The 19,084-nt window shown below is 40.5% G+C and overlaps 1 protein-coding gene across 1 annotated transcript in view; it reads right to left on the bottom strand.

Annotated features, from left to right (window-relative positions):
• Positions 1 to 17,345, bottom strand: part of LOC134542593 (uncharacterized) — a 111,954-nt gene extending 94,609 nt beyond the window's left edge. The window contains exon 1 of the mRNA XM_063386970.1: positions 17,235 to 17,345. Coding sequence (XP_063243040.1) covers positions 17,235 to 17,261 — 27 coding nt within the window. The 5' untranslated portion in view covers positions 17,262 to 17,345. The remainder of the gene's footprint in view (positions 1 to 17,234) is intronic.
• Between the last annotated feature and the right edge of the window lie 1,739 nt (positions 17,346 to 19,084).

Below are 19,084 nucleotides of genomic sequence, written 5' to 3' on the forward strand. Positions count from 1 at the left end.
CAGATAACCTGCTTGTGGAGCTCACGTGTTCTCATTGCAACTACAAGATGATGTTCTCCCCCTACAACCACCTTATCGCCCCCTCCACCCCCCTTTCCCACTTCATCATCTTGCTCTCTCACTCACGGACGCGCGCACTCGAAAACAACGACGGTTTCGTGATTTCCAGTTGTCGATAAATATTTTAGTTAGGCGATTTTTTATGTTACTAGCATGTTTACCTAGGTGGCTGTGCTTATATTTCTGAGTTTATGTGAGCCTAACGTAACCATTGAAGGTTTATATTGAATCATGGTCTTACGCTATAGTTACTTCCAATACGTGTCTGACGGTCCTAGTAATGTATTATTTACTGACACGATAACTGCTGTATTTTTTCACAGGTCACTTTCAAATTTACACAAAAACTGAAGTAATGAAAAATTTAGGCCAGGTTCATTAATTGGTCAAATCCGACCAAAAGTGTAGATAGTTTAACGTCATAACAAAACATTGATAAAATGAAAGCATACTTTTATGAATTAAATTGAATCATTTTTATTGAATTATCACTATTTTGTATGGATACAAAGGAGTAAAATGAAATCTACAATTTAATTGATAAATTTACTTTTATTTGCACTCATTAATTCAAAATATGTTTATTACTTTAACGAAGATATTATTTTAACTATAACTTTTATACATGTTTGCTATTTAACTTCTTCCAATCTGTGTTATTCTGTTAAGGATAGGACGATGATAGGAAAAGTAGGAAACGAATCGGAGTGTTTCAAGTTTAATGTGCCTCGAAAAAGTCAGCTCGATGGTTGTTCCAATCGAGTGGAAGAGAGATAGATGCGGCGTAAGCGTACAATGAGCGTAACGGGACAATGTGCGTAACGGGACACTTTTTAGTGCGTGCAGCCGGCGTTCATCGATTTATTAGACGTTGTCACGTCAAAACTGATGATATTAAGTCCACTCCAACAAATATAAAAGTTTGGTCTTGAGATTTGTGTTCCGTCTTGGCAAATGCAGATTATTCTGGAAACTGGTGTCGCTGCGTGGAACATCCCAGTAGACATTTTGATGAGTTAAGAATGATTCTTTATAGTTTTACTTCTTTGCAGGATTGTTCACAAGTAACGATTTTTGCCTTTGGTTGAATTTAAACTTTTTATTAAAGTTTTCCTACGCATTTTGAAGTTCACACGTTGGCTAGCAAATACACAAATATAACCAAACATAACAAAAGAAAAACTTAGCTAACACAACATGTTGAATGCTTAACACAATAACACAATAAAATTGTATTACTATTGGATGAGAGTGCCATCTGTTGTTGAGTATCTACTTTAAAAACTACAACTTGAGTTGAGTAGTTAATCTAAAAGCTAACAACAGATGGCGCTAATGAGCTGCAAAGCAACGTTTAGAAAAATATTTATTTGGTTTAAAATCGCGTTTTGCCAGGGAAGATACCTTTATAGATAAACTTGAAAAGCAAAACTTTATCGAAGTACAAATTTTCAACAAAATAGTTCAAGCCGTTTCAGAGAAGCTAATGTCTAAATATACATATGTGTAAGTATATATGTGTATACATATATATGTACATGAATTTCTCTTCTAATAGTATTAGATGAATAAATAAATTTCCGTCACTTTCCTATTAAATTATTATAGCTCTTCCACATTTACATATATTTTTTGTATCAAATGTAAAACTAAGCTGATCTAGAAAATAAGCATTGCAGAAAAAATATATAATTTGCTCTAATGTGAAATTTAATATTTAATTCGAGGTTTCTTGGCTGGTATAATTTTTAATCGAGCATCTCAGACCATCCTGCGGTTACGATTGGCTTTCAACATCCCGTCACGCATGAGAGAAAGGTGGGCTGGAATTAAGAAATCCCTCACTTATTGGGCCCGCTTACTTGGAATAAACGTGACTGTGAAAAGAGGTTGATAAAATGTAAACGATAAAAACTATGCTTTATGAAAAACTTTATATATATAGGCCACAATATGGGCAGTATACAACGTATAACCCCTATCTAGAGGTGAGTTGTGTCGTTTAAAACCCACTCGTAAAACTTTCACAACCCTCTCCACCACCTACATCCTCCCACCTGCTAATCCCGCAGATGTGCACCCCTGTCTGCCTGCCTGAGACTCGAGCCTGCAGACGGCGAGGCAGCCTCGTGTCGCCTGAGCCCGCAGGCTACCCGCACGACACAGCCGAGGCGAGTACAGAACCTTCTCGGCTACCAAGACCGGCCCGCCGGGTATATAAGCACCCGGTTGCTAGGCAGGAGAGGGGGAAAGAAGGTAGCAGCCGAACCGAGCGTACGTGTAACCTACCCTACGGCAGAGCGCTGCACGGTCGCCCGAAGGAAACAGTTAGGTCATATGCACCCTCTGTGCACAGGCACGGCACAGACTGTGGGTCAGCCTAGCCACGACCCCGGGTAACTAGTCCTGGGGAAGAGTTCAGTGGGTGGACTAGTGAGGCTCAGGTGACGACTGGATGACGAACTACATGACATACTGTGCTTCGGCACCACTGCCACGTGGTGATGCCGGCGTCAACCAAGGTATCATGACAGTCTGCAAGAAAAGAAAGCACGGCAACGACCCCATGTCCGGCGGACTGCCGCCCCTCTACCCTCCACAAAACGAACCAGTCCTCGCCCAAGAAGCAGCAAATTAAACTGCAGTACGATATTCTGGACCAGATGCACAATCACTCCATAGGTCATGCTGCCCTAAAAACATTCCTTAAGGACAAATGGTCGTGCTACAACACAGCAGCGACTAGCGGCAGGGGCCCTAGTACGACGCAGTGAACACGGTCCTTCAGGTCATCGGCACCCAAAACTCCATCCTTCTGTTACGGGTGCCCGTGCACCCGAACACAAACATGAGTGAGCCCCTGTGAAGTGTGATACTGTCCCGCCGCGCACGGATCGCGCGTGCTTCCTGAGGGCCGGCCGCTGCCTCGTCGGGGTCGGGGAACTTCGGCAATCCTCGGAACTCCCCGGCTCGTCTGGATGCTTCGACGAAGGTATCGAGCTCGTCTGGATGCCTCGACGAAGGTATCGAGCTCGTCTGAAGGGGTGTATACACCTCTCCTTGGCTGGTTCAGCAGCAGAAGGAGAAGCAGCCCAGCGGACGACGCTGCCGGAACACCTCGCGAGCTACACCGTCAACAAGCTGCGCGCTGCCGCCGCCCCACTGATGACGTCAGGACTCTGGTGAGCCTCGTCGACTACAATTTAATGGTCGCGATTAGTTGGAGGAACAACTCAGTGATTGGGAGACTGCGGTAAGTGAGGAGCAACGAGTGGTAACTTAAACTCGTTTAGTAAAGTTAGGCGCTGAAGCAACTCTGTAGTAAAAGTCACGAGGACGAGCGGCAGTAATATGGTTCGCGAGATGCAGGCTAGCAAACCCGGACTTAACATGGTTTCCAGTGAAGTTGCAGACCAACAATAAAAGTGTCGTTCGACCTGGTGTAGAGCCCCCCGACGGCGAGAAGAACAGACAGTAGTCTCAAGTGCTGTTGTCATGGCGGGTGTTGTGGAACCAGAGGAGGTGCTGCCTGAAGGAGCGAGTGTGACTTGTGTTGCAGTGTTTGCGAGTGGCTGCTCGCTGGGAGCAAGGCGGCCGGGAGACGAGGCGTGGGACCGCGTGTGGCCCCGGGAGAGGACGACGACAACCAGGTGGAGACTTCAATGCACCGTCACGAGGCGAGCACCGCACAGGCAGACGGTACCTCCTGGAGACTTACCGCGGCGGATTTTGGGCCCGCCTGCAGTCACAACACATTCTGTACAATTCTGTCAAGTTGTACACAATATTGATTACTCTTTCGTATTTAAACTTTAAATAGCATTCTAGCTTGCCAAGCTCTCAGGTTGAAGAGGAATTTAATATATTATCTTTGAAAGATTTGTGCAATGGGAGTGCATGACTTGATGTAAGCTTTTGGACATACGCCATTGCTAAGCACATGTATGTCTGTAGAAGAAAATTACAAAAAACCAAAATACAAAAAACACAAATTAAGCAAACATTGCTGTTGTCAACAGGATATATACACCACATAATATTCCATAACACGAATATGGTCAACAAACAAAGAAAAACAAATAAAGGTGGACTAAGAGAACGAAAAAAAAAAAACACAAATGATGAATTGGACCCCAAAAAAATTCAGCACAGCAGTTGAAACGAGACAAAAACACAACAATACGAAAAATCTAATAATATAATATAATATAATATAATATAATATTTAATATAACTTTTTAATAGCCCTATGTTTACTCAAACATACTGGCATAGCTTTTCACTCTTATGTAACAAAATAATATTATTTTTTCGCAGAATAGAATTTTAATTTAATATTGTCCAATATGAGGATTTTAACTAACCATTTGATAAGAATATTTGCCTGATGTAAGTTTACAGCAGTTGATACCAGGGCATATTTATATGTTTAGTTTGTTTTGTGAAATAATCGTCCACTCATTTATACAGTTTGGTATATATTTTTTTACAGCGTAGTTGTTTACCTATTTAATAAGACAGTAGCAGGGAGGACGCCAGTGCGATTGTCAGACAACGTCACAATTAAGGCTCTTGCTTGCCTTGATATTCAGGCCCTTGCAAGTTTATGATTTCTTTAAAATATTGCTTTCACTAAAATTGTATTTATGTTTACAGAACTGGTGCCGTAAGGGAGGCAAACATACTAAAGTCTGAAATTTTAGATGCAATTAGTTGTGATCATGTTTTACTGGATTGTAAATTATACAACAACGTGTGTTTTTTCGTGCGTAGGCATTCACTTTCGCTCTTTAGCATAAGTTGTATTGGGTCCGTCTCCTTCTGAGGGAAAGTTAACACTCCTTCAGAGGAACGAGATACCTAAGAAATCCGTTTTCCGGGGTGTGCAACGCCACACACCCACCAGAGTTATGGCCCAGTCCACGCGCTCTGACTCTTCGACCGCCGCCAGACCAGGCAGAGAGGACAGCACCAGGGGGCAACTGTCGACACTGCCGGTGGTGCGGCAGACCATGTCGAGACCCCGGATGCCCAGACGGCGGCAATCGTGAGGTTGCAAAATGCTGAAGCTGCGGAGGGGCTGTCTGCGCGCACTTGAGCGGCCGCCCTGAGATCAGGTCCCCCTCAGAGCCGCAGAGCGAGGGAGCAGCAGTCCGAGCTGTCCGCGACGCACTGCGTGGGCACAACCAACCCCGCCCCGAGCTACTGCCTCAGGCCCCCAGCCGCGCTCCAAACACCATCCTCCACACACCGCCGAGGTGCATCCACTTGCAAGCCGTCCGCCCGGGACCCAGTTCGCGCCAGCTCGCCCCGCACAGGATCAACCGACAGATTATTCCGACCTTACAGCCGGCGTTCTCGCGTTCCCCTCACACATATGCGCCCTAATAGGGTAGGGTGGGAGTAGCATTCCAGTTCTCTTTGATTTTAACATTCCAGAGCTTTTAAATTAAAACAGAACTGTGAGGGATCGCTCCCTGTTGTTTGATCAGGAGGGTGTTAGAGCTTCGGCACCAACCAGCGGCTGGGGCCACCAACCCAGCATAGTCACCACCTCAGCCCCTCTACCGCACTCAGCTAACCAGACAGTTGGCTGTGTCCTGAGACCTAAGACTTTATCAGCACTACTGTAGCCTTCCCCGATCTCCCACATCACGCTGGGACCACTCAAAACACCCAGTGAACCCGTGGTCCGGTGGAGGACTATCCAACCTCTGCTAGCTGTCCAGGCTAGCACCGGAGCTGTGTCGTCGCTCACCACGTCGACTCCGCATCAGGCTAGGGAACCCATGGAGCCTGCTCCAAGCGATCGAGTACGAGTCCTACCCAATCGGAATCCAGGGCCTTGGAGGAAACCTCAGCGGGACACCGTTCAATCTTTCATGGGTTCTTCCCGTACTACTACCGACCGACAGTCCTCCCCCTTCCCCGCGGCCCCAGATCTCCCGACCGCAGGCCCCGCCCACAAAGAGGCAGCGCCCCGGCCTGTGTTCGCCTTCGTCGAGGTCTTGGAGCATTCGGAGACCTCTGTGACAGACGCCCTGCCTGTGTAGCAACTCACGGCCGTATGGTGCACACCACTGCGGTCTTCGTCTAGTCAGTTGCTGCTACTAATCCGGGACAACACAACACAACACAACCCCGGCCAGTAGTAACATGTTACACTCCATTCTTTTCTGGAATGCGCGCGGAATTACGAATGAAATGCCGGAATTTATCTATCACCTGGAAAAAAAACATAAAATTGTAATTGCTGCAATTACCGAGACGCGTATGCGACCAACCGGTAGGCTTACTATCATAAACTATGTTATACACAGGCGTTATAGGAATAACAGGGGAGGGGTAGTTGGCCATAGCTGTTCACAAGAGTATTAAACACTCGGGATGCCAGCTACTCCAGTTTCCTAGCTTAGAAGCAGTAGGCATAAACCTCGCGGTTAATAAACAAGTCAAATCAATCTCAGTGTACGCCCCACCAAGCATGTCTCTTGATAAGGCCGACCTGGATGCTCTGTATTGTGCTGGCACTTCTGCTTTGGCTGTCGGCGACATTAATGCCAAACATCTGGATTGGATCTGCAGGCGCTCGACAGTAAATGGCAGGTCAATTTAAAATCATCCATTAAATAAAAATTACTAAGCGCTTGATCATTCAGAGTCCACAGCCGATACTGGTAGGTTAAACAGTATGCCAGATACCATTGATATAGCAATTAATAAAATAGTTAACATTGGATTCAAAATAGAGGTGGTACATGACATATATTCAGACCACTTCATTGTTCACATCATTATTTAATATTGCGAACACGGAATCAAACCCACCCCGCTAAATTAAAGACTACGAAAATGCCAACTGGAGGAGGCTTTCAAAATTGTCCAACTAATAATCTCGGGAACGTGACTGAAATTGACAAAACAAACAGTGACAGACTCGAGGCTGCGATCTCTGAACTTACGGAAAAAAATTCGGGACGGCATAGCCAGATGCATTCCCGATAAGGAAATTAGGTTAGTGCATGACTGACTGCCGGCATACATGTGTGACAATCTCACAAACAAAATTAAAAAAATTGGTTTTCTGTAAAGTCGGTTTACGGACGATAGTTTAGCGTGACAACGTCATAACAAAACATTGATGAAATGATTGCATACTTTTATGAATAAAAATGAATCATTTTTATTGAATTATCACTATTTTGTATGGATACAAAGAAGGAGTAAAATGAAATCTACAATTTAACTGATAAAGTGACATTTATTTGCACTCATTAATTCAAATATGTTTATTACTTTAACGAATATATTATTTTAACTATAACTTTTATACGTGTTTTTTATTTAACTTCTACCAATCTGTGTTATTCTGTTAAGGATAGGACGATGATAAGAAAAGTAGGAAACGAATGGGAGTGTTTGAAGTTTAATGTGCCTCGAAAAAGTCAAATCGATGGTTGTTCCAATCGAGTGGAAGAGAGATAGATGCGGCGCAAGCGTACAATGCGCGTAACGGGACACTGAGTAACGGGACAATGTGCGTAATGGGACACTTTTTCGTGCGTGCAGCCGGCGTTTATCTATTTATTAGACGTCACGTCAAAACGTCTGTGCCGCGACTATATCTGACGTAGGCAGGGTGACACCAAACTGCGAATAAACGAACTGCAGCCAGTGAGTTCTGAGGCAGTTGCGCTGTGACAGTTCTGAGGCAGTTGCGCTGTGACAGTTCTGAGGCAGTTGCGCTGTGACAGTTCTGAGGCAGTTGCGCTGTGACAGTTCTGAGGCAGTTGCGCTGTGACGAGAAAGTACATGGCAGACTCGCGATCCAGAATATCAGCGCCTGGGCCGCGACTTGAATAGGGAAAAAATCCCTCCACTTCAAACTGACAATGGAATAACTTTCCAGCTCCGCGAGCACTCTAGAAGCTGCATTCCAACAGAACAACCAGCCGTGTGACAGGCGATTCCCTGCACACATATGCAGGGAATTTCCTAATAAATTGCACCAGACAGTAGTGACAGATCTTTGAAATATTTGTGCAATGGGAGTGTATGACTTCGCAACATCGCTTGTTTCTGTTTTGGAAAACTATTGTGTTTGTTTCTTTTCGTTTTGTCGTGTTTTTTTCTCGTTTCAACTGTTGCGCTGAATTTTTTTGGGTTCAATATTTTTGTGCCGTCATCATTTGTGGTTTTTTTTTGTTCTCTTCTGTTTTGGAAATCTATTGTGTTTGTTTCGTCTTTTCGTTTTGTCGTCTTTTTGTCTCGTTTCAATTGTTGTGCTGAATTTTTTTTTTGTTCAATATTTTTGTGCTGGCATCATTTGTGGGTTTTTTTTCGTTCTCTTAGTCCATTTTTCTTTGTTTTTATTTGTTGGTTGACCATATTCCTGTTATGGAATATTATGTGGTATTTATATCCTGTTGACAACAGCAATTTTTTGCTTAATTTGTGTTTTTGTCTTTTGGGTTTTTTGTAGTTTTCTTCTGCAGACATACATGTGCTTATCAATGGCGTGTGTCCAAAAGCTTACATCAAGTCAGTAGTGACAGAACCACGCTCAACTCAAGTTCAAGAAATTAAATGGGTAATTAGACGCACGAAGCCCAGTAAAGCCCCAGGGAACGGCGACACCCAAGCGAAGTATTCCAGATGAAGCACTGGAATACTTAGCCGTGTGTATCAACGCAATGCTAATGTTACACTGCTTCCCCTCCCACTCGAAAGAAGCTAATTCCATAGTTTTTCACAAACCATATAAAAATTAAACTCTGCCACAAAACTATATGCTGATCAACCTCCTATAACAAACTTTCGAAAGTAGCCGAGTTTATACTACTACACTATTTAACAGACATATGTGGGGAAACAATATTGCACACTCAACAGAACAGCAGATAATCCGCCTCCCTCAGGAAAATAATACATGCATCCCATGTCCGGGATTATGTAGTGGCTACATTCCTGGGTGTAGAAAGAGCCCTTGTTAAAAAATTTCATGATATTTTAATATATAAACTGTACCAAACAGACTTTCCTCATATTTAGATTTAATATAAGATTTATTTTGAAAACTATAAAAAAAAAGTAAATCTTATTTTCATCACAAACTGTTATCGTCTGCCCTTCTGAGAAAGTCAGTTTGCAATGAAATGAAACTATTCATTCACATGCAGATTTGTAACTTTTTACGTTAACGTACGAGTTGTGTTCTAATATTCATCTTATAGTAACACAAGTTTAATCCTAAAAATTAATTTTGTGATTTTAATAGTTAAAGTGTATTTTTTTGACATACAACTATAGAATTATAATAATTCTTATGGTTAATGTATTATGCATATTGGACTTCAGAGAGAAATAAATTCCCCTCAGAAAGCTACAAAACTTATCATTTTGAAACAGAATTATAAAACCTCCCCGGACCCCCTCTGCTGAGGGGGCCAGACCCTCATATGGCCCAGTCTCCCAAAACTGTGCATACGCCCCTGCGGCACAGTCCGCGCCTAGCATGAAGTTACTCCTGGAGCCGTCCCTGACGGGTTCAATTTTCGTTTTGCCGCAAAGAGTGGGTGCTGATCAGCTAAAAATTGTTACTTCAAATTATTTTTACTAATAACTCAAGCAAAATTAAAATGTAAACAAATATTAAATACTTTTTTTATAAAACAAGGTCGGCTGAATTATATAAATAAGTACTTGCTCCTCGCATGCTATGTATTATGGCACACATTGTTATACGTAATATATCTTTGTGAAAAGATTTAAACGACTTTTCCCTAAAGAACTGTATTTTTGTATGGCATGAAAGTAACCAAATGGTAATCGAATCTACATGCTAAAATGATACGAAATTCATACAATTTTGTTCAATAGTAAAACTGTAATCTAGAAAAAAAACTTCTTTAATATATGAAGATAGTTGTTTTTAATTAGAAGTAAACATAATCATTCCTCGTGTTGTAAATGTCATTAAGGCAAAGTTTCATCAAATATTTCCAAATTTCGGTTAAAGGTATGGGAAATAGGGATTGGAGTGGTTTTAAATCTCTTTTGTAGATAAGGGTATTCCTTTTATAAATATGAAGTACACAAAATTTATTTCGTAATTTTGACTTGTTCTGCAAAATATCATAAAAAGTACAGAAAATGTGACATAAATGTTTGGAAATATGAATGATATTACCTATTTAGAAATCAAATTTAGACAGAAATTTTCACTTTTTTTATGAACATTAGGTGAGCAAACTTTCATCATGCAATACCAAAATTCTGCTGTAAGGCAGGTCGGGAATCATGTATTGAAATGTCATAAATACAGAAAGATGAAAATAGTTTTTTCAGATATCAAATGTAGACAACTAATTTTTTTATATTTTAACCTTCAAGTGTAACGGGGCTACAAGCGAGTCAGCAGCGAGCAGCTCGACTCCAGAGTCGACGAAACGTCCCGCGATCAGAAAGAATTTTTAATTTTTTTTGCCTAACCCAACTAAAAATAAGTGTATTTGTTCGGGCGTGGTCTGGTTTATGGGAGAAGCCTATGCGCATGGGTTATCTTGTTTATCTTGTTTAAATTCTAAGTTATTTTGTCCTGACCTTTCTCTTTTATTATTTAATATAACAAACGAAGGTAGATTGCCTTTAGGTTATTATTTTTTTACTTAAAATTAATAAACAAATATATATATATATTTATAAAATTAACTATTTCCGGATACGAGTAATTTCTAAACTTTTTCAGAGACCAACATAACTTTTTTATTCATCGATATCGCGTCTATTTATAGGATTGAGGCACAACCTTAAATATGACGATAATAAATTTTTCGACAAGTTTCAAATAATTATTTCCAGTACTAAAGAAAAAGTAAGACACGTCGTCGGCTGTACGGCGGGTTTAAATAGTCGACATTGGTTCGTATGGGCGTGTCATACCGACGCACCCTACGAAAAAAATACTTCCAATCCACGCTCGCTTTTAGCGGCGAGGCGTATACGGACGACGCCGACGGGCGAAGCCAGAGCCTGCAGGATGGAGCGACGAGGCAGTGTGGGGGTGCAGCCTCGCTGCCCCGGTGCCCGCAGAGCGACCAGCAAGCCGCCTAGCAGCTCCCCAGGTGCCACTCAGAGCAACCAGCAAGCCGCCTAGCAGCTCCCCAGGGGCCAGAGAGCCCGTATTACTGGAGACTGCCAGATAACCTTCATTTAACTAATATAACATTGCTTTGAGGAACTCTTAAATAACGTAAGATATATTTAGTTTATTAAAGTAACATTGCTTTGAGGAATTCTTAAATAAAGTAAGATCATATTTAGTTGATTAAAGTAACATTGCTTTGAGGAATTCTTAAATAACATCAGATTATATTTAGTTGGTTAAAGTAACGTGGCTTTGAGGAACTCTTAAATAATGTAAGATATATTTAGTTTATTAAAGTAACATTGCTTTAGGAATTCTTAAATAAAGTAAGATTATATTTAGTTGATTAAAGTAACATTGCTTTAGGAATTCTTAAATAAAGTAAGATTATATTTAGTTGATTAAAGTAACATTGCTTTGAGGAATTCTTAAATAACATCAGATTATATTTAGTTGGTTAAAGTAACGTGGCTTTGAGGAACTCTTAAATAACGTAAGATATATTTAGTTGATTAAAGAAACATTTCTTTGAGGAACTCTTAAATAACGTAAGATATATTTAATTGATTAAAGTAACATTGCTTTGAGGAATTCTTAAATAAAGTAAGATATATTTAGTTTATTAAAGTAACATTGCTTTGAGGAACTCTTAAATAACGTAAGATATATTTAGTTGATTAAAGTAACGTTGTTTTGAGGAACTCTTAAATAACATCAGATGTATTTAGTTGATTAAAATAACATTGTTTTGAGGAATTCTTAAATAAAGTAAGATTATATTTATTTGATTTAAGTAACTTTGCATTGAGGAACTCTTATATATCATCAGATGTATTTAGTTGATTAATGTAGCATTGTTTTGAGGTACTCTTAAATAACGTAAGATATATTTAGTTGATTAAAGTAACATTGCTTTGAGGAATTCTTAAATAACATCAGATTATATTTAGTTGGTTAAAGTAACGTTGCTTTGAGGAACTCGTAAATAACGTAAGATATATTTAATTGATTAAAGTAACTTTGTTCGAATAACTCTTTAGTAACGTAAGAAATCATTATTTAATTAAAGTTACTTTGTCTTATATAAATATTTAATAACTTAATTTGGTTTATAGCTCCTCCAAAATAACGACAAGTGCCTTCTTTTGATTTCTTTTATCATCATTTCAATAAGTTTTAGATATTTTATTTGTATAAGTTTACTTAATCAAAACTTTTGTTTTAGTCTAGAAGTCCCGGCATTAGGAAGCAAGCTCAGTTTTCACTTGAAGTTGTTGAATTGTTTCTTGTTTTATGTCACTGCGGTTTCTGTATCAAATGTAATAAATTAATGGAAACTATATTTAGTGCTTCTGAGTTCTAAACTCCTGTATCTTCTAATTCTTGTTATTTATAAAATACACCGCTTACCATCAATAAAGCTGTACATACAAAAAAGTCTTCTTTAATACGTATAGTGCGCTTAAACAGGTTGATAGTGGAAGTTTATTTCTAAATCAGATTAATGCTCACACTTATCTATACGTACCTTATACTTTTTTAAAAAATTATATCAAAACCATTTGTATTTGATACACTACATATTACAAATTATAGCATAATAAACATACTTAAGCAAAACAGAAATGTTATTTTTTAAACTTTAAAACGCTGAAAAGAACAATCGAAAGTTTCGTTGTTCGTACTCTCGGCTTCGGAGAGCAGAAAGCGTTACAGAAACAGCAAAAACGTTAATATAGCACATTCTACAGACACTGGCACCGAGTTGTTTTGAAACAAAACATTATATTCAGAGGTGTTATTATTTTTAAGTTCTTATTTAATTTAATTTAATATTCTTTTTGGAAAAAAATGACCAGTTAGTTCAAGCAATAAATTCAAGTTTGATTCACTCTGCAGGATACGGGTATACATTATAACTAATTTTTGTTTAGTGGAAGAGGAAGTTGCACCAGGGCTGTTGTGGTTGTTGTGGTTGTTGTAGTTGTTGTGGTCATTGTAGTTGGTGTGGTTGTTGTGGTTGTTGTAGTTGTTGTGGTTGTTGTGGTTGTTGTGGTTGTTGTAGTTGTTGTGGTTGTTGTGGTTGTTGTAGTTGTTGTGGTCATTGTAGTTGGTGTGGTTGTTGTAGTTGTTGTGGTTGTTGTAGTTGTTGTTGTAGTTGTTGTGGTTGTTGTGGTTGTTGTAGTTGTGGTCATTGTAGTTGGTGTGGTTGTTGTGGTTGTTGTGGTTGTTGTAGTTGTTGTAGTTGTTGTTGTGGTTGTTGTGGTTGTTGTAGTTGTTGTGGTCATTGTAGTTGGTGTGGTTGTTGTGGTTGTTGTAGTTGTTGTAGTTGTTGTTGTAGTTGTTGTGGTTGTTGTGGTTGTTGTAGTTGTTGTGGTCATTGTAGTTGGTGTGGTTGTTGTGGTTGTTGTGGTTGTTGTAGTTGTTGTAGTTGTTGTGGTTGTTGTAGTTGTGGTCATTGTAGTTGGTGTGGTTGTTGTGGTTGTTGTGGTTGTTGTAGTTGTTGTGGTTGTTGTAGTTGTGGTCATTGTAGTTGGTGTGGTTGTTGTAGTTGTTGTGGTTGTTGTAGTTGTTGTGGTCATTGTAGTTGGTGTGGTTGTTGTGGTTGTTGTAGTTGTTGTAGTTGTTGTAGTTGTTGTAGTTGTTGTGGTTGTTGTAGTTGTGGTCATTGTAGTTGGTGTGGTTGTTGTGGTTGTTGTGGTTGTTGGTGCCCTGTGGGTGCCTGTTGGCCGTCTGGCGGCATGATGTTGGATGTTGGATCATGCGGGCTCGACCGCGACATTGCTACATGAGCGCTGTACACGACCAATTATGAGCAGCTCCCCTCATATCACGATTCTTCGTAAGAAGATTGTCATTTTAACCCTCATTACAAAGAAATTATATACTTATGCCCGTCTTCAAAACAAACAATTTTGTTTGTATTATGAGACAGGTGTGTGTGACGTGCAAGGCTAAGTCAGAGAGATGCTTAACAAAACATTTTAATAAATAAATCCATATTTCCAAATTAATGAATAGAGTATACAGTTTATGGGTAAGTTAATGGAGTCCTGACGCAAACAAAAAAATCGCATGAAATATCAGGCTCCAAATTAATCGGTAGGGAAAAGGTTTTCAAATTCTTTCGAATAATTGATATATTAGCTTTGGAAATTAAAATATTAGCCTCTGTAATTCAAAGTGTTACTTAATATGTAGTTATGGATAATTTAAACGGTAAATTTTCATAATATTATACTAGATGTGGTACCCAGCTTCGTACGGTTACATAAAAACATTTTACAGAGAAGGTTTTATTTTAAGTATCACTATTTAAACCGGTATCTAAATTGATATGAAGTTCAAGTTATTTTTTTTAGTAGCTGGAATTTGAATTTAAAATATTTCAACCATTGCATGGAAAATATGATTAGACAAAGACTGCATTAAAATCATAAAATTATGTTCATTTGCATCATGTATGCAAGCTATGATAGAGCGTGTTTCTAGCGCACGTGTGCGCATAGAGTCGACGACACAGCGTTATGTAATATTCAAATCAGTGTTAACGAAGAATTAGGTCGAATTGCTCGTCTTTCTCCGGTTTGAGCCAGGAATATTGCTACATCTTACGAATCCCTAGTTTTTGACAAGTATAACATGGTCACGTCTGTCATTAATAATGTAGCGTTAAAAAAGCATAAAAAATGCACGCACGCCATTAGTTTTCAAGCTATCCTTTTGCAAACAAACTAAATCAAACACTGTTTTAAATCTATTAGTATGGATGTAAATTTGTGGTTACTCTTAGACAAGGCTTTCAACGAAAACATATACGCAGAAATTAGTAAATTTTCCGACTGTCATATAAATTTGATTCTGGAAGCCAAATACTTGCACATCTGACATGACTTGCTAGCTACGACATCGCGCGAGAGTCGCGATGCCAAGTGGTCGCCCTTTGCTACTGTTCGGCAGCCTGGCAACACTGCAGCATTGAACATTGCTGCATGTAAGCGTTGCATCACTGCATGACTGCAACACAGCAGCACCGCAACTGTCAATATTGCTTACAGCAGCATCAAAACACTGCTGTATTGCAAAACAGCAGTACCATTGCAGTGTTACCATTCAGCAAACAGCAGCCTGGCAACACTGGAGCATTGAGCACTGTTGCACGCGAGCGTTGCATCACTGCATGACTGCAGCACCGCAACATTGCAATATTGCTTACAGCAGCACAACACTGCTGTATAGCAAAACAGCAGTACCATTGCAGTGTTACCATTCTGCAAACAGCAGCCTGGCAACACTGCAGCATTGAGCACTGTTGCACGCGAGCGTTGCATCACTGCATGACTGCAGCACCGCAACATTGCAATATTGCTTACAGCAGCACCACAACACTGCTGTATAGCAAAACCGCAGCTTGGCGACATTGCAATTCGGCAGCAGTTCAAACCCGAGCCGCTTAGCAGGCGATCAAAACAAGTGGCGCATCAAATATTGAAAAATTAATTCTTTAAAATGGGCTCTTATAAGCTTTTTTTAGTGACGTAATAAAAGTTTCTTGATAGAAAAAAAATTATGTCCGTCATAAATGATTTTAAATAACCAGAAAAATGGGTTATCGAAACCCATTTTATTTTTGCGACAAGTGATATTTGCTTGCCAAATATTTTCACACCTTTTTACAACGTAGACATGTTCCTCGGTTGGTAATGCTTGTACTGACCCGAAGCCAGTGTCCGCACAGAGCACACTAGAGCTGTAGCAAACCGTATGTATTCGGTACTGAGTAACGGGTGCGCCATCTAGTACCGAGTAACGAAACAATACACACGAATGTATTTCGTTACTCGCATTTTTCGTAGTATGGGTACCTACACTGTTTCAGTTCACGCAAGTATCGTTGATGCGCGTATTACTGTATTATAACGTTTGCTGATCGTATGTTTTACGCATGCGCGCGCTTATTCGGTGAATTTGAAAACGTACGTTACAAAGAACGATGTTTGTTTATTAAGTAAAGTATAATTTGGAAATTCGTCGTCCAAGTTTTTTACTGTTTATTAAAGGTATTTTGTGTGTGGACAAAGTTTGAGATTGGAGAAGAAACAAGGTAAGAAAGTATTTTTTACAAATTAGAAATATGAATTTTTTGTTTTTTTTTTTATAATCGCGTATTTTCACTTTTTTTTGTTCTTATCTTAAAAGAGATATTTTAATAAAGCTGTTATAGTGAGATTTAATTGTTTATTGGTTAACAAAAGCTGTTTATTATCAAATAATTTTAATTATTTATAGTTTTTTATTATTATTATTTACGCGACGTCATACTGTACGCGTACGCAATACGACTCAATTCGTTGCTCTAACATAACATAGCATGTTATGAGTAGGGCCATGCATATTTCGCGAAAAGATTCAGAGACTAGCTGAAAGTGAAAACACAGTAGCATCGTCAGTGTTTCTTGATTGGGTGGGTTTCTGTCAGGTACATGTCGACAGTCACAGAACCAATCACAGTAATTCAGTGCGGAAGCCAAAGCGTCCCGAGTGGCTCGGTCAAAGAGAGCAACGGCTTCTCTCGCAGACGGCCGCCAATCACAACGAAGAAACCGCTTGTGCGGGTATACCTTGTTGCAGTCTAATAGGCGTTCACGTGTTTTCGCGAAAAATGCCTGCCCCTAGTTATGAGGTATCAGTAGACACCTAAAAAATTCGCGGATTCATTTCGTGTTATGCTGAAATTCAAATAATTATACCTTAGTGCTGCTTCTGCCATTGGTTCACTGTTAATCTGGAGGACTGAGGGCCAATTAGAGACCCTCACTCATAGAAGTGTCGAATCACAGGCCACCCAGTCGAGACGACTCACAAGTCAGCAAATGAACAGTTGGCATTTTCCCGAGTGTGTAGAGGATATTGGAGTCCATCCTGAAGGTCATTGAACCAGCGAATTTTTCCGGTCTCTAGGTATCAGAAGTAAGGAGTAACGAGTGCTAATGGTTATAGTAAGGAAGACACACGGGCACACACTCACCAGCAGGGCGCCGGGCGCAGACCGCATCTCTGGCTCAGCTGGCTGCAGGGCCGCGGCTCGACTCAGCACATGGCACTGCTGCGGCCTGCCCCGCTCAGAGGCTGTGACAGACTGGCCGAGCGAGCCGGCCCGGCCCCGCAGCGAGCATAGCGGGCCGCCCTCCCCCTCTCACTCCCCTCCAGCTCCTGGCTCTAGCCACGAGTCTGCACAGGTACCTGAGTTTCTTTTGTTCATAATATTAGAGACCGGAACAATTCCTCAGTTTCATTTTGCGATGGGCTATAATCCAAGTGCATGTAACTTATTGCCGCTTCAGTGATCGGAACACAGTTTTCCTGAAGGACTGTGAGCCAATGAATGACCCTCAACGTAAGAAGTAGCGAATCAACAAACATCCCATTTAACAGGTGTCACGAGTCGGTAGCCAATGTAGCTGGTGTAATGTTCCCGAGTACATAGAGGATCGTGGAGTCTATCCTGGTGGTCATCGAAACCACGAATTTTTCCAGTCCCTATTCATAATACATAGAGACCGGAAAAATTCGCGGGTTCAATGACCTTCAGGATGGACTCCAATATCCTCTACACACTCGGGAAAATGCCAACTGTTCATTTGCTGCTGGCTTGTGATTCGTCTCGATTGGGTGGCCTGTGATTCGACACTTCTATAAGTGAGGGTCTCTAATTGGCCCTCAGTCGTCCATATTAACAGTGAACCAATGGCAGAAGCAGCACTAAGGTATAATAATTTGAATTTTAGCATAACACGAAATTCAGGTACGTGCGAGTAATTTTTTTTCCGCGAAATATCCATGAACAGAAAGTACGTAGTAGTACTGAATGTAAATATACTTTAAAAAGTGACCAAGCCTAATGAAAATCTAATTACACTTGAGTTGGCCAGTAGGGCTGCCCGAAATGAGATGGCTTCGGCTAGCTGGTGGCGCCGTTGTGCGGTGAGCCGGGGAATTACCTCCAAAATCGTTCTTTTTCTGTCCAAGTGACGCGCGAGTAGAAAAATAAAAGTGTCTTTTTTTACAAGGATGATGATAATAACAATTACAATTTTCATCATACTTTCTCAGTGATTTGCAGGAATGTTGTATCAGGGCTGGATAATTTTTTTTAAAACAGAAAAAAAAAAATGATTGAGCCCATAAAGTCTGCCTGGCAGAAGGGTGTGTTAGAGTGAAAGTTGTGATACAGATTCCATGAGTGGGAATGTGTGTAGAACGGCCTGCACTTGTGTCCCTGCATGGCCGCTCACACCTGAACAAGCCTGTAATACGTGTCGTGCGGCAGAGCCACGAACAGTACTGGATGGGAGGTTCCAGGCCCGAGATGGGGGTTAGGTTAAACTTATTGAATGAATAAATTATTATTATTTATGTTCATACCGTCTCGATAACATTAAGTCTTAAGAGGCGATTAAAGGTACCACAGTGAGGTGAAGTTGGCGACGGAATGCATTGGAATAGCAGGTATACCAAGAAATGAACCAGCCGACGGTAACATACACATAGTTTACAATTCTAGAGACCTGCAAATTTCGCGGATTCATTGACCTCTAGGATAGACTCCACAGTCCTTTAAATACTCGCGGAAATGACACCTGTTCATTGGCTACTGGCGCGTGAGACGTCTCAACTAGGCTGTCCGTAATTCGGCACTTTCTTGGTTTAGTGTTTCCCATTGGCTCACAGTTCCCCGGAAAAAATGTGGGCCAATCGCAGAAGCGGTACGAAGGTATAGTTGTTTTGATGCTAGCCTATCGAGAAATAAATCCGCGAATTTTGCTTGTCTCTAAAAATTGCTAACAAAATGGGTTCAGTTACGTCGGGTGTGTCCCA

The sequence above is a fragment of the Bacillus rossius genome, assembly GCF_032445375.1.
Source record: "Bacillus rossius redtenbacheri isolate Brsri chromosome 9 unlocalized genomic scaffold, Brsri_v3 Brsri_v3_scf9_1, whole genome shotgun sequence".
In the NCBI taxonomy this organism is placed as follows: domain Eukaryota; kingdom Metazoa; phylum Arthropoda; class Insecta; order Phasmatodea; family Bacillidae; genus Bacillus; species Bacillus rossius.